This window comes from Leiobunum rupestre, chromosome 6, assembly GCF_980474605.1.
Source record: "Leiobunum rupestre chromosome 6, qqLeiRupe1.1.hap1, whole genome shotgun sequence".
Classification (NCBI taxonomy): domain Eukaryota; kingdom Metazoa; phylum Arthropoda; class Arachnida; order Opiliones; family Sclerosomatidae; genus Leiobunum; species Leiobunum rupestre.
In genome coordinates, this window is record NC_143389.1 from 38,713,661 (window position 1) to 38,729,477 (window position 15,817).

At 34.3% G+C, this 15,817-nt stretch overlaps 2 protein-coding genes and 1 long non-coding RNA gene across 6 annotated transcripts; 1 reads left to right on the top strand and 2 right to left on the bottom strand.

Moving 5' to 3' along the window:
* Nucleotides 1-3,169: 3,169 nt before the first annotated feature.
* Nucleotides 3,170-5,386, bottom strand: LOC149940855 (spliceosome-associated protein CWC27 homolog). Its single transcript, XM_090179732.1, has 8 exons — nt 5,138-5,386; nt 4,864-5,073; nt 4,450-4,799; nt 4,314-4,383; nt 3,860-4,259; nt 3,687-3,787; nt 3,475-3,618; nt 3,170-3,412 (listed from the first exon to the last, which is right to left on the bottom strand). Exons 1-8 carry the CDS (start codon nt 5,177-5,179, stop codon nt 3,275-3,277), a joined length of 1,455 nt encoding a protein of 484 aa, XP_090035858.1. The 5' UTR covers nt 5,180-5,386; the 3' UTR covers nt 3,170-3,274.
* Nucleotides 5,276-14,259, top strand: BicD (Microtubule-associated protein Bicaudal D). 4 transcript variants are annotated; one of them, XM_090179731.1, is made up of 13 exons: nt 5,276-5,480; nt 5,744-6,245; nt 6,307-6,447; nt 6,507-6,731; nt 6,800-7,046; nt 9,906-10,004; nt 10,070-10,173; nt 10,240-10,437; nt 10,497-10,787; nt 10,847-10,979; nt 11,038-11,381; nt 11,455-11,892; nt 13,614-14,259. In XM_090179731.1, exons 2-13 carry the CDS (start codon nt 6,003-6,005, stop codon nt 13,614-13,616), a joined length of 2,466 nt encoding a protein of 821 aa, XP_090035857.1. In that variant the 5' UTR covers nt 5,276-5,480; nt 5,744-6,002; the 3' UTR covers nt 13,617-14,259. The 4 variants fall into 4 exon arrangements, with proteins under 4 accessions (XP_090035857.1, XP_090035856.1, XP_090035854.1 ...); XM_090179730.1 differs by lacking the exon at nt 13,614-14,259 and adding an exon at nt 11,958-12,218; XM_090179729.1 differs by lacking the exon at nt 13,614-14,259 and adding an exon at nt 12,912-13,588 and having other exon boundaries at nt 5,277-5,480.
* Nucleotides 14,260-14,262: 3 nt separating this feature from the next.
* LOC149940857 (uncharacterized) lies at nt 14,263-14,656 on the bottom strand. Its single transcript, XR_016481388.1, has 2 exons — nt 14,583-14,656; nt 14,263-14,441 (listed from the first exon to the last, which is right to left on the bottom strand). It is a non-coding gene; the product is annotated as an uncharacterized LOC149940857 (long non-coding RNA).
* Nucleotides 14,657-15,817: the final 1,161 nt, after the last annotated feature.

Consider the following 15,817-nt stretch of genomic DNA (forward strand, 5'->3'; position numbering starts at 1 on the left):
GGGGGGGTACCGAAATTAACTTGGGCCTAGGGCCCCATAAAGTCTTAATCCGGCCCTGCGGAATAGGGTAAGAAGAGTAACCTTATGACGTCATTTTACTCCAAATCGCGACCGAAACGAGTCTAGGTGGCGTAACGGCGCTATCTTCTCCGAGGTAGCGCCTATGATAGCGTCTCCTACAGACAAATTAAAAAATCATAAGAACATTTTTTCTTAAATAAACTTATCAATATATAATCAAACGATACAAAATTTATATAAAAATTTAAGTATCATTATTTAAAAAGTCAAATTTACGAATAACGATGTGGAAAATCTAAAAGCGTCTGCTTTAGCCGCTACCTATCAGGTTTCAATTGTGAATAAAAGGGGGCGTTGCGATAGTTTTCGGTGGCGAATATTTCGAGTCGGAGTATAAATGTTTTCCCAAAATGACTGTTAGACCATTTTAGTAGATAAATTCTGGATATGTAAACGATTTTATCAGTTTAGTATCTTTACACATAAGATAAGATTTCAATGCTTTACACCTTTTCAGGAGCAAAAGGTGTAATTATCTCCACCAGAACAAGCGTATCCAGCTATAGCCTACCTGAGATATTGGTAGGGGCCACATATTTGCAATGAGAGGGCCATATATTTACGAAATTCCAGTCATTTTCAATGAAATCGGTGTTGGTTTCTCTATTTTCCATACAAATGTAAGTGACTTCGGTCGGCGCAGTAGCGACATCTCTCCTTGTGCACTCAAATAATTATAAGCAATTAATTAATTCATAGGTGGTGCCGTGGCGGCATTATACAGCACACAAACCCCAAATCCCCCCTCCCTTACGCCTTTGTTTATAGAGGGGGGGGGGGGGCACAAAATCCTTAGCCTACCCGTGAAAAAAGCTTAGCGCATTTCAGTGGATAAATTCTAGATAAGCAGAAAATTTTATCAGCTTAATGTCTTTACCCCGCTTTTGAGGAAGAGTAGCCCTAATACTTCGGAACAAGCGAATAGCTTTTGTGACAGAGTAAATATCATTTCCGGAACTGGCGAATAAAACGTTTTAGCGGTACACATTTAGTCCGAGAACCTGTTAAAAAATAAAACTCTTAATAATTTCCATAGAGATAAAGTGCTACATTAGAGTTTGCAATACCTATCCGGAATCAAGAATATGAAATTTTACTAAATTTCGATGTTGAATATTAACAAAAATTTTAAAATGACCGCTACCCCATTCGTATAAAGGCCCGTAATAATATGGCAATTTATACAGGCTGACACGAGACTGTCCCGAATATTGACCAAGCCGTTTCGGTCCTAAATCAGAAGTAAGTAGCGTGTACACAAACAGTATTTCACGGAGTTAACTTGGATAATCCCTTTTACGTGTCCGGATGAGGCCTCCTTTTAGTTCGGACACCGCGACTGTCCGTCTGTTCCCCCCCCCCCCCCCCGGCCGACATTTCAGGAGTGGACCGTCGACCGAGGGATTAAAATAACAAGAGCGAAACGCCAAAGAGGAGGAACCTGGGGTACAGATCGTAAATTTCGAATTAAAATGAGCTTTTATGTCGTGGCCAAAGAATTCGGAGGTGTATGGATTCTTTGCCATTATTTCTGGCCGCCAACTGATAGTCGCCAAATTTACGATTTGTTTGAACAGTTTGTAAAAATCGGAATATCAAATATAGCCGAGGCTATAACGCTGAAATACGACTGTTATCTTGGTCGTCTTGTAGGAGCGAAAAACCATGTGTTGTAACCACGCGTGTTTGCTGTTTGGCCACTATTTATTTAAAAATAAAGTTCGCCATAAAAACGTATAGTTATTTTTAGTAATAACGGTTCTCTTGGGGTCCAGAATTATTGTTTAACCGTATCGATGGCCCTAAACGAAACATGCATATTCGAAGCTCGAGGCAGTTGGAGCGATTTTTCAGCAGAATTATAATAATAAATATTCACAATTCGCAACGCAGAAAAATGTAAAAGTAAGGTTATGTACTTATTTATAAACCATATTTTATCGGTTTAATCACTATAATAAAGAATTATATTCCGCACTATTTGAAATGCGGTGGTAGGCTAGATGGGCTGCAACCCATCCTTAATTTTGGAGGGGACCCCCAAAACTTTACGGCGTTTTTGAGAATTTCACGGGTTTGGGTCCCTTGGACCCCTTTTGTATAGTCTACTGACTACCCCAGCGGTTCCCAATTTGTTTTTGCTATAGAACCCTAAATTATACACCTAATTCTGGCGGAACCCCAACTATTTTTTTTACTTATCTTAAAAGACTCTTGACACAAACAATGATGGCCGCGCTGCGAATTCTCGGAACCCCTGTGACCCTTCCACGGAAACCCAGGGTTCCGCGGAACTTCTTTTGGAAACCGCTGGTCTAGCCTACCTCGAAACAGATCCTGCATTTCCCCCAAAAAAAAACGTAAAGGCCAAAGCGACATAAGACCCAAAAGTGTGTCAGCCCTACCTTGGCGCCTTCTGAGAGCTAGTCTCACTATCGACTACAAAGCCAACTAGAGGGCTATGTATTAGTAGTGCTTTGCCATCTATTCAAAGTTTTAAACGTCCCTAAAATAACGTAGTCAACTACAATGGAATACTCTCATTATCCAGGTAATTAATTGAGTGAAGCGCGACACATAATCACGATGAAAGGAGGCAAAGAGATGATAAAAAAGAAGTCTAGGATGGTTGGCAATGGAGACCAAGAAGAGCGAATCGGTTGACCCGAGAGACACTGACATATATCGACCCAGCCTCTCCGCCTTTCATTTTGCGGAAAGCAGGTTTCATACTCTTATCTCTTTCCAGCAGGAGTTACAAACTACTAAGCCCTCTCCCCTCGCTCTTCATCTTCCTATTCTTTACGTACTCTCTCCGTCCTCGCAGTCACCGAACAAAATATTTCAGCCAGAACGGTCCCACCCACATCGACCAGTCTCTTAAATCTCTCACCCTTTGCTAGAATCGCGAGGTTATGTTTTCACAGGACGAGTGTTGCCATCTATGCCGCTTTGCTTACATCATAGAGTAACTCTATGCTTACACCAAGAAACATTTTTTACGGAGCAGCTACTGCCATCTATATATTTACCACAAACTAATCTTCACTAAAATACAATTTTATACCAGATTTTAAAGGCAAAAAAATCACTCTTAAATATTTATTGATAAACGATTTTAAAAACAATTTCGAAATATTATATACATAAAATGATCATATTTCATTTATTGCATTGAGCTCAATCTGTCAAATTAAGGTTTCTTACTGCTACTTTTGGAAGATTTCCCTTTTTCCCTTCTCCTTTCGTTCATGGGATTTCTAGGATCCAATAAATCATAACTCTCAGCTGTTTTCAAATTGGCATCTTTGGCCATAATGGGGCCTTCGTCCTTGAAATTAAAAAATTGTTTTTATAAATTTCTTTTTACTAGTTAAATTAAATTTCTTTTACCTCAAAACTCAAGTGATGCGTTAGCCAAGCGTCTTCGTCTTCATCATCGCTAGGAACAACTTCCCTTTTAGCATTTTCATCTTTATTGTCTTTTTCTTTAGCCATTAATAATTTACTTTCGAATTTTTTGAGGATTTCCAAAGTCTACCAAACATATTTAATTTAAAATTCAGTGGCTCTTTATTTTAAATTAAATTATTTCACAAACTCACCTGTTTTTCACGATCTACACCTTTCGGTAACTGTTTCTTAATTTCTTTATATTTTTTTCTGTCTTTATGATATTGATTAAGTAAATTATTTTCACTGTCTTCTACAGAAATTTAAATGAAATAAAAATGAAATACATGTTGTTCCGTACAATAAACAACAACAAAATAGTTACCAATTTCTTCATCATCGCCTGAACCTTCTTTCACCTTTTCTGGTTCTGGCTTCTTAGTCAGTTCCCTTTTTAACTTTTTAATTTCATTACGAATATTTTCTCTCTTTTTTTCTTCGGTTTGAGTCTTTTCTTGATAATACCTGTCAGTTTTGCTCATTTCTGGGATTTTTTTTGGTACTTTCTCCTCCTTTTTGAGTTTTTTTTTGATATTTGACAATGTTTCAGCTTTTCTTTTCACCTCCTCTAAGCGTTCCTCTTCAGTCTTTTGTACACCCTCTTCATCGCTGTTATACTCCATTATAACTGGGTTTTCATTAAGCTTGGCTTCAACAGCAGGAACTGAACTCAATTTAGGATCATTCGTGAGATCATGACTGCTTTTACTTTTCTTCCTATACTCCTAATACAAAATATAATAAATAACCTAAATTTTTAAGCTATTAAAAAATTTTACTTTTACAACAGCATCAGTTTCCGCCTCCTCCTCTTCAGCTTCTTCCCCAAATGACAACAAATTAAAATTCCTGTTAAAAAATATATCTTATTAACTGATATTTGCATAATTTGAAGTAAATTTCAAGTGTTATTACTTAGTTCCTTTAGCTAGGGCCTTTTTATCATCACTTTCACTTGTCTTTTCTTTTTGGGGTTTTTTAACAGATCGAGGAACGATATCGGGGAAGGGGTTCGAAATGACTTTACTGGATATTATTTTGTGAGGATAAAGAGGTCTTTCATTATGATCTGTTAAAGATTCTTCTAACTTTAACATATTGTACAGAGTATTTCCAGTAACTTTCCCAAATATTGTATGTTTGTTTTGCAATTCAGGGCAAGCATCAAGAGTGAAAAAGAACTGCGATCCATTGTCATCTTTCCCGGCATTTGCCATAGCCACCAAACCTCGACGGACAAACCGTAACCGAGAATGAAATTCATCCTAAGAACAATTTGCAGTTTAAGAGTTATATTTTTGTCGGAAATAACTGAAAGTGAAGAAATACCTTAAATGGTTTTCCATAAATTGATTCTCCTCCGTGTCCAGTACCAGTGGGATCACCACCTTGAGCTATAAATCCTTTTACAAGCCGATGGAAACAAGTACCATCGTAATAGCTTTCCATACAGAGTTGGACAAAGTTGCGACATGCTTTTGGTGCTTCCCTCGACCATATTTCAACATCAATGTCACCAACTGTGGTTTGTAAAAGCACCTGAGACGAAATTAGTAATATTAAAACAATTGAAAAAAATAACTATTCTGATGACAAAATTTACCTTCCCAGATGTAGGTGGTTCTTGAATGTAAATACTACTCATTTTCAGCAATAACTTTTATTTTATCAGTTAAGGGGGAAAAGAAGAGATAATGTTACATACAATTATTAAAGAAAAACTGAAGCCTCTTTACTTTCACCTAGCGCACATGACGGCGACGAGGTCAAACTACAATGAACTGGCGCCCCCAAAAAAAGGGGAAGGGGCGAAGAAATTATCCAAAGAGAACTCCGGAAATTATGGGTAGGTAGGGAAGCCGAATTTGATAAAATGCGTAGGCTAAAAACAAGTCAATCGCGACGGGGGTGCCACGCTTAGGATGTATAAAAGAAGCCGTGTTAATGTAAGTATCGTTTATTTTACATGAGCATGATAAATATTTCGCTTGGAGTATTATCACGGAGCGATTATAGTGCCGTAATTTTACCCATAAACGTTGCAACAAAATGAAATTAAGTTATTTTGGCGAAATCGGGACTTGGTTTTTCGGGTCCTTCTACTCACCGCCCTGCCCAGTTTTAGCATACGTTCGCTCTAGCAAGCCGTGCGCGTTATCATGTGGAAAATACCTCTCTCAATCCTGTTATTCCGGTTTTTCTCTCGCAGCAAATGCTTTGAAATGAGTGCGAAAAAAACCCCTTTTATGAATCATTGAGATACATTTGGATACAAGAAAGAAGTAGGCCAAGTTGAAGTTTAGTGGCCTTACCATCCTATAGATTTTATAATAGAAATGAGTTGGACGTAGTACCCACTTAAATGAAGTTATTTGAAGAAAATCTTGGGAAACAGATTCAAGTTCCTCCTGGTCAACCGGGCTAGTCTCTCTAATTGCCTTAAACAAAACTCAATTTAAAAACCAAGCATGGATAACAAGGCCAGTGAGGAGGTGGTAGAGACGGTAGAAGCTTTGAAAGCCGAGAGGGACCAGCTAAAATTAGAACTCGAAAGACTTCATTGCGAACTAGCCCAGACAAGCCACGAAAAGATCCAATCCGCTCAGTATGGACTTGTTCTTCTGGATGAGAAACAAGCCCTACAGAGTAAATGTGAAGAATTAGAAGCCCTTTACGACACTACCAAACATGAACTGGATTGCTTAAAAGAGGTAACTAATTTTACATCTGAGTAAAGATTTTTAGAGTAAAGCAACCCCATTTTTAATCTAGGCATTTGCAAAATCACAAACTAGTCAAAAGGTTTCCGCTAGCACTGGTATAGAACAAGAACAAACGTTGCTCCAAGAATCAGCGAGTCGAGAAGCTTCACTGACATGCACTTTACAAGACGCAGAGAGAGAATTGAAGCAGGTTAGATTTATACATTTTAAAATATACTCACTTTGTTTAATATTTTTTGCATTATTTAGGTGAGACAAGAACTGGAAAGAGTTAACCATGAAAAAGAACGTTATTTAAGTGAAAACACTGACCTTTTAAAACAATGCGAAGTTTTTGAATGGGAAAGGAGATCGTTAAAGGTGGAGCTAAAAGAATTGAAAGGCAGAGAGGCCAGGTTGCTTTCTGACAACAATGAACTTGAGGAAGAGAATATTTCTCTCCAAAAACAAGTGTCGTCGTTGCGTTCTTCACAGGTATAATGTTAACATAAATCAAAATTATTTGAGTGCAGTTAAATGTACAATATCATGGTTATGTTTAGGTTGAATTTGAAGGTGCAAAACACGAAGTGAGAAGGCTTCAAGAGGAAGTCGAATCACTCAATGCTCAGGTGGAGGAGTTAACGTCGCTAAAACACATAGCGGAAAAGCAGTTGGAGGAAGCGTTAGAAGCCTTACAGTCAGAGAGGGAGCAAAAATACGCCTTCAAGAAGGAATTGGACGCTAAAGCCAATTCAGAATCCCTCTTCAGCCTTAACAATTTGACCTTCGCGGGATTCAAACTAGGAAGTAAGGGTTGTACCTCTGGTAGTCTAGATAGTTGCTTTTACGGGAGAACTGGGAGTAGTACGGCACCAAGCACTGTTGTTAATAGTGTTAAGGGAGTCAGGCAAGGGAATTTTAACTATCATAGTCAGCTAAAAACCACAGGGCCTCCAGCTTCGAATAGGGCTAATAGTACTACTAGTACAAATTTTAGCGATTTGGAAATTTGCGGTTGCATTTGCCTGTGTTGTTGCTCTATTTTAAAAATAGTGTTAGATGGAGTATTTGCCATATTTTCCCCTTAAGAGAGACATACTCAAAAGCACTGAAATGTACCGCACAATATTCTATTTCCTAAAGTGGATGATAGACTAAGAATAAGCACACTATTTAATAGCTCTTTATATAAAATACGAGAGGTCACATGATTACGTTAAATTCATCGTGCAGTTAAAGTTAGAGAGCGCGCGTATGTTTGTTTTTGTTGAACTCGGGCAAAAACGCACGAGACCCTCTACACGAAAATATTAGGAAGCGAGCGCTCCAAAAAATAACACTTTTATACATATATGCGTATATATTATTTTATAGAAAGAGCTATTAGTTCTAATATAGCAGGAAACGTTTAGTTTAAATACTATACTTTTATTTTTTAAGATCATTAAATGCCAAACTGCTTGTCTTTTAGTTAAAGACTACCTTTTTTAGACATTCCAATTTAGTATACAGCGAGAAATTAGATTAGTTAAATGATTTTATAATTTTCCAAACTGCTTAATGGCTAGTTCACTTCCATTTATACATTCCATTTTATATATCCATTGACAAAATCCTTCCATTTACACCAAACTTTTTGAAATTTAGCTTTATTTATAAAGTTCTTAAGATGAATTGATTCTTTTTGAGGAGGGAATTGCCTTCTTTTCACCAGTATTCTTTTGAGTTTTTATTATTTCTGTTTGGAAACATTTCATTACCTGAGTTTAAAACATCTTAACTTGAAAAACAAGTTTTGAACTTAAAGAAATATAGGGAATTGTGTTAGACAAAAGATTTTAGGAGAAAAATATACTATGATGAAATAACGCATATTATGGAAAGATTTACGAAAAATTCATTAGAAAGTGTTGTAAACAGAGGTTACGATGTTTTTAAATTCTGGTAATAATTTGTCCTTCACTATTTTCAAATCAAGTACATTTTAGTTTTTTTTTTTAAGAAATACAGAAAGTTAGAATCTTTCCCCTGTCAATAATAATGTATATAAAAATATTTTCATAGTTAATGACCAAAGTTTATAATCTCTTATGAGAGAAGTATCCATCTTTGGTAACAAAATTATAGCATGATTTAAAGACAATTATGAACCATATATTTTTTAATCAAATGGTTTTAGAAAGTATGTATTTAATCTATTTTTTATTAGTTTTAATCGAAAAGACATGGGCAATATAGAGAAATGGATACTTCTTGTAAGAGATATATTATGAACTTCTGATAATGCTAAGGCATTTACTATTGAATATGAAAGCACGCTGTCTGGCTAGATTTTAAATATTGCCCTTTGTAGTATATGTTTCATTTCAATATTTATCAGAATTATGTTAGTCATTTTGTTATTCTGTTTTGCTCACTTTGTATATTTCATGCCTGTTTTATGGGCAGTTGTTTTAGTTATGCACAAATTGCATAGCTTCCTTTTTGTGCCAAAATGTTGCCTTGGAGAGACTGCATAGTATGATGGTAGTCATAAATACTCTTATATTGACTTTTGCATATAATATTTAGATTTAAATTTTAACAACTTTTATTTGAAGTTGCCCATCCAGACCAGTGGAATATTTAGGATTTTGGTTTAGGGGGCACTCAATTAATAAACCAAATGTTCATATAATCGTAAATTGCCATTTCTTGGCTATGCCACTGACCACGACAATCATTCTTTTCATTGACTTTTTTTAGTTAAAACTGCATTTCACATATTTGTGTTAAAAAATATTACTTTGAAATAAATGAAATAGACTGATTAAGCATATCTAGGCGACTAAGTATAATTGGTAGATAGTTTTAGTAGTATTTGGTGGTGGTTTATAGAGAATAAATTGCCACTTTGTTCAACTGTCTCACCCAAAAAAAATTCTGAAAAACACACCTAGTGTTGTTATTAAAATACGCACAAATAAAATCTGGAAACTAAAATTTGTACTAACTTGCATGTATAAAAAGCTGCGCACATAAGAAAAATATTGCCTATTTGTTATATGCATGATTTGTTTTTGCATTCTTTCCTTTACAACAATACTAAAAGGTCTATTCAATGTTTAAATGTTTTTATAAAACATACTGATGAGACAGTATTGTATTCTTTTTTAAAAAGCATGATATATAGTTAATAAATGGTTGTTAAATAAACTAATTGTGTGCATTTAATGCTTGATCTGATATAACACAGAAACAGTTGAACAAAGTGGGAAATTCAAACTTTTATATTTGCATGATGATAATAAATTATAATAAATAGTAAAATAATAAAGGCGGAGATTTTATTTAGTTGGTGATAATAGTTTAGATAAAGTTCAAAATTTTAATAGAAAAATTATACTTTACTTAAGAATTATTAAAATTTACAGCTCCTTGAGGGCAAGACACATTCTACATTTAAGGCGCTGAGCATTGATACGTTGCTATCCAAACCATTTTTGCACATACTTTTCTTGAGTTTTTATTTGAAGTAAAAAAATGTTTTATAAATTTGGGGAAAATCTAACTTTAAAATTAACAATCCTGATTGCTATAAAATAAGGGATTCCAAAATTAATCCAAATAAGAGTTGGCACACATTTAATTTTAATAATTAAATTATTTCTTATTTCAAAATATCAGATAGTGGGGATGAATCTGGTCGCGTTGAAGATGAAGAAGGGGATGTTCCTGCATTAAGGCAAATGGAAGCAGATTTGATAGAACGTAGTGGTGAACTCAGTAAGGAAATACTTCTTTAAAGAATACACCACAAAAGAAATTCATTGAAATTTATACTTTTCCAGCTTCAAATTCTAACAGGCAGCCTCTTCAACCAACCACAGTTGGTGACCTCTTCAGCGAACTTCACGTAACAGAAATTAGGAAATTAGAAAAACAATTGGAACAAGTTAGTGCTTAATTAGATGGAGATAATCAAAATCCGTTTGTCTAAAGTTTGTCAAATATTTCTTAGGCTGAAAACGAAAAATCGCAACTATCATCGCGCCTGCAAGAATCTTCCCAAATATTGGAAAAGACTAGAGCTGATTTAAATGATCAACACAGTCGTGTAGCTCGTATGGTCGAACACATTAATGCTTTGATTGCATTACATGGAAGAATTGATGAAGATGGAGATACTGGTTTAGTGGGACCAGATGATGCCGAAAAAGTACTAACTAAATTTCTGAAATCTAAAGCAAGCAATACATTGATATATTTTTTTTGCAGGATCTTCCAGAACTAGCTAGACTTAGGAGACTGCTACAAAAGCACGAACAAAGATATCAGTTAGCAGTGCAAGAAGTGGACCAACTTCAAGCTGATGTCAAAGGGTTGCAAGAAAAGGATGCAGTTACAAATGAAAATGACGAAGAATCTCTAATAAAATTGAGAGACGACGTGACACTTTTTAGGAAAAAAGTTCAGGATTATGAAAAGAGAGTAACGTCTCTCGAAGATGATTTGCAAACTATGGGAGAGATTGCTGAGGAGAGTCAAATTGCTTTAGGATTAACACAGGTCTTAAACCACACCATTTTCCAAACAAAGACTTTTTCTTGAAAAGTTTTTTCCCTCAGGATGATTTAGTAGCGATATCCGAAGAACTAGCTCAACTATATCACCACGTTTGTATGGTCAATGGAGAAACACCCAATAGGATCATGTTGGACCATGTTAAAAGCTCTCAGCTTGATAACCTACCAAATACCGGTAAGTTTTAAATCTTATTTTGGGCCTGAGCCAAATTACTAACCAAATTTGGAAAAAGATGCCACGATTGATGAAGTTGCTAAAGCTTCTGAACAGAAAGCTAATGACAGAAACAAAAAGGTGCCCAACAGCGGAGGAGTCAACAAATTAGAAATTTTGCAAGACAGACTAAAAACAGACATTGGTTTGAAATCCCTTCAAAATAAGGGCAGCGAGAAGGGTGAAACGAAACCTGACCCTAGCACTTGCAGTCGTTTATTAGAAACGGTTCATGATCAAGTGCGTCATTTGAGGCAGGCTGTAGAAACAACCATCGAAGCTGGTAGGCAAAAATCAATGCATCATGGAACTCCGGGATCTGATCCCTTAGCTGCTGGAGAATTTGAAGAACTTCAGGAACAAGTACCCATTTTTTTTCTTTATCAATATATGAAAAATAAAAAGCCACAACTAATTTTTCGCTTTTACCACGCAGGTTATTAGGCTTAAATCTTTACTCTCTACGAAACGAGAACAAATTGCAACATTGAGAACGGTGTTAAAAGCCAATAAGCAAACTGCTGAAGTTGCTTTAGCAAATTTGAAAAGCAAATACGAAAATGAAAAAACAATTGTTAGTGATACTATGATGAAACTTCGAAATGAACTTAAAGCTCTGAAAGAAGATGCTGCTACATTCGCTTCCTTACGAGCCATGTTCGCGGCACGGTGCGAAGAGTATGTGACCCAACTTGACGAACTTCAAAGGCAACTTTCGGCAGCCGAAGAAGAGAAAAAGACTTTAAATTCTCTTTTACGAATGGCCATTCAACAAAAACTGACCCTAACCCAAAGGCTGGAAGACTTGGAAATGGACCGAGAAAGGACTCATCTACGTAGGCATAGCGGCCGTGGTCGAGCTGGCTTCACTAGGGTAAGTGGCGGACAGGGTTCAGTCGGCCCTTTGCATTCTAATTCGTCCTCTGGCCCTTTTTCCAGTCCTAATTTGCACAGTGGTACCATTGGCGGACAATTTTTTCCTAGGCGCGAGTTTTAATAAACTAATTTGAGCTCCAATTAAATAAATTAATCATGGTGCACTTACTCCAGAACAGTTTGCAATATAAAAAAAACGCTTTTTTATGTCCTAAAATTACCAAATTTTAATATCTAATCTAGGGAAAGGAAAAGCTTGCATTTGTGCAATTTACACGAAAAAGGTTATATAATTTTTACTATGAATGTATGGTATTATATTAGTAAACTTTATAGCTTTATTAAGACCGTATTAGAATAGACTAATTCTAATATTTTAATATGAATTATCCGTAGTAATTCATAGTTTTTGGTTAAGATTTTTTTAGGATATATAATGCGTGGCCAATCATATTTATTATCCTTACTGGGTAGCGTAATCAATACACTATGCTTAATACTGAAATTATGATATGCCACTTTATGTATATAAAGGAAAATTAAAAACCTTTAAAAATTGAAATAATAATTTCAAATTCAAATTGTTTAATTTACCCATTAATTACACTTAAGCATATGTCATTGTTAAGAGCCGGGAAGTTAGGTTTTTGCAGTTAATTTGTTAAGTATGAATCTGAAAATTAAACCAGTTGGTAGAGCATACGGAACGCGTAAAACCATTGCTTTGGGTCTCACTATATCTAATGCATGATTTTATAATCTCACATTTCATTATTGGAAAGTGAATTCCTTTGGTAATGTATGCTTTTTTGGACTTTTTTCTCATTCAAAATTAACCAAACTTGCGTGTCTTAGTTTTGGATGTTGCATGACATTTTGACCTTAACTTTCTAAATAACTAACAAAAAATTCTTAACCGATCCAAAACAATAGCGCTTACCAAGGGAAAGGCGCTTATATATATTAAATATGTCCCCCAGTATCGTTAAACAATCCTTTTTTTGTCATTCCTTTCAGTTCTAAATTTAAAAATGCCAATTTTACCCTGCAAGAATCGAGTTTTTTGGCATTTGTGTTTTTGCGTCCAAAGAACAATTTGAATCTACACGAGCCTCTTTCGATATGTTTGCCTTTCTTTCTTTACATTCCAAAGTGTGCCTGGTTTGTGCCTTTTTTAACTGCTAATACCGCTGTAAAATACTTAAGACCAACGCAAGAAACTTAGAAATCTAAACTTTTTACCAGAAATTGTAAAATGGGAGTTTCCGTGTAGTTTGTTATAAAAACAAAATAATATAATTCAAGTAATGGCATTGGTAATTGGAGATTTTGAACATTGCAATGATTTTATGGTGGTATAAATTTTAATTTATAAGCATGAATGTTTTATTGTACTTAACATTCCGTATGTAGAATTCGTATTTAACCTCGCAGTGCCTGATATATGTTTAATATTACGTGTAGTTGAAAGGAATTGTTACAAATACACTAAATTTTTGTAAGACTCAAGCACTGACTAAACAGTTATAAATTTTATACAAACTGATGTGGATACCATTCAGGCACTGAGAGATTTAAATATCTAAAGGTCTCATTTTAATTTTGTTAAATTTACAATTATAAAATAGTAATTAATATTTTAATGAAGCCTAAAATATCTTAGTGATACTTTGAAATTAAATTTGTACCTTATAGTGGAAATTATTTTTTTTCTATTAGTGACGAAAAAGCAGAGGAAATTTTTTTTAAATTTCTTTTTTTTATGCGAGAATTGGTGTTTCCAGATCTAATACATTATCAAGGCTATATAACCAAAGCAAGAAAAAATGTAAACTTTTTCTTTGAACCAGAGACATAATAACAGTTAAATTAAACTATTTATTGGTATGTTATATACCAAAAATATTTGTAAAAGGGTCATAATTTAGTACTTATTTATATTACTTTATGTATATATTATTAATATTATTACAGGCAATGTGTTTTAATGCCAAAAACGTTTATAAATTAGTTTAGTTAGTTTCTTAGTGCCTATTGGTAGTGGTTGCTTAAAATAACCCAAAGGACAAATATTTCAATGTGTTACAATAAGGTGTATCAGAAGAAAATTTTCTTCTGGGTGTATATAATCTGCAGTTGCTGAATTTTTAACAGACTTGGCAGCTACTTATCTTAGTTTGTTTTGACTTGGTAGTAAAACTACATAGTTTTTACCCCCCCCCTTTTTTTTTCAAACTGGTGACAGAATTGAAATTCTAACAATGTGAGAATTAACCAGGCGGTATCGGGTAAAATAATTGCAATGTATATTGTAAGCCATTTTTTGAGAACTACATCCTGGTCAATCTCCTTCTGAAGTTTTATTTACCAGTTTTTGTTGTTTTTTATAAACAAGTTTGTATTTAAAGGAGATATTGGAAAAATAAAAAAGGGTTGTTTTCCATATGGGTCATGATTACTAAAATATTTGACATAGGTACCTCAACCCGTAACAAACGTTGGAAATATTCCGGTTTAATTTTCGGCTCTCATCCCATGTACCATATACTAATTTAAAAAATGCGGCATGACGCTATATTTCATGAATCATGACAAAGGCTTAAAGGCCTAGGATTTCTTCTGCCATTTTTCCTTTAAGTTTTCTTCCCGCCGCGCAAATATCCTGGTAGTAGGCCAATGTGTTCTTACGGTTGATTGAGTCCTGGAATAGCTGTCTAAATACTCCGGCTATGGTCTTGGAATCTTCAATCTTGCCCAGAAAAGTGGAATATTACACATCAGAAGTATATAATATATCACTTATAAATGTTTAATTTCTGATCCATGGTTAATTTAAACTTACAAAATAAAATATCAAAGGGACTGATACTTCATGGTTTTAAAATATTTATTTTCTTGGAGCTTTCGGACCGAGGTCCTTCGTCAGCTGTTAACTCATTATTAATAAACATTTTACAAATTTAAACATAAAAAATTATACAATTAAACCATTAAAAATTAAAAATTTCTAAAAAACAGAATTCTACAACAATTTTTCATTAAACAGCATTACCCCATAAACTGGTTTATTTTTCAGTTTTTTAATTTTATTTCCCCCCACCCTTTTAAATTTATATTCCCTTTATCTAAATTTAATTCACCCCTATCGTTAATATACACCGCCTCTTTAAAACATCGTTTAAACCATTTTTCTTCTTGGCATACAATTTTTGTGGATCCCCAGTCTATTTCGTGTCTATTCTCTTTTTTTATGTGCATAGCAAGTCCATTGCTTTCATCTTTTTTCTCCACACATTTTTTGTGTTCGTTTTGTCTTTTTTTTAGCTGTCTCTTTGTTTGTCCTATATATTTTTTATTGCATTTGCATTTAATTTCATATACCACTCCTGTTTGATTTTGATCGACTACTTTAGGTTTATTTTTAATTAATTTAGATTTTAAAGTATTTGACGTTTTATTTATAAGAGTGATATTATGTTTTTTTAGTTGCCTAGCAGATTTTTCAGAAATTCCATTTAAGTAGGGTAAAGTTAAAATATTTTTAGGTTTTTCTTTTTTTATATTATTTTTAACTAGATTTTCATTAAATATCTGCGCAACTAATTGTTTTGGGTAACCGCTATTTATAAATTGTTTTTCAAAAATATCTTTATCTCCTCGGGGATCATCTGATAAACATTCGATCTTATTTTTAAAGGACTTTACTATTCCTACTTTTATATTTTTTTGATGGGATGATTTAAAATTCAAAATTTTTTTAGAGTGGGTATCTTTTTGATATAAAGTACAATTTATATAAGACTTTAGATGAAACAAATAAATTAGCAAAAAATGTGGTAAATCTATCGGATAGGTTGTTATCACAAGGAGAATTGGCGTTATTATCAAAAGGCTTAACGTTTGGCGTATGTCAAAAATCTGTT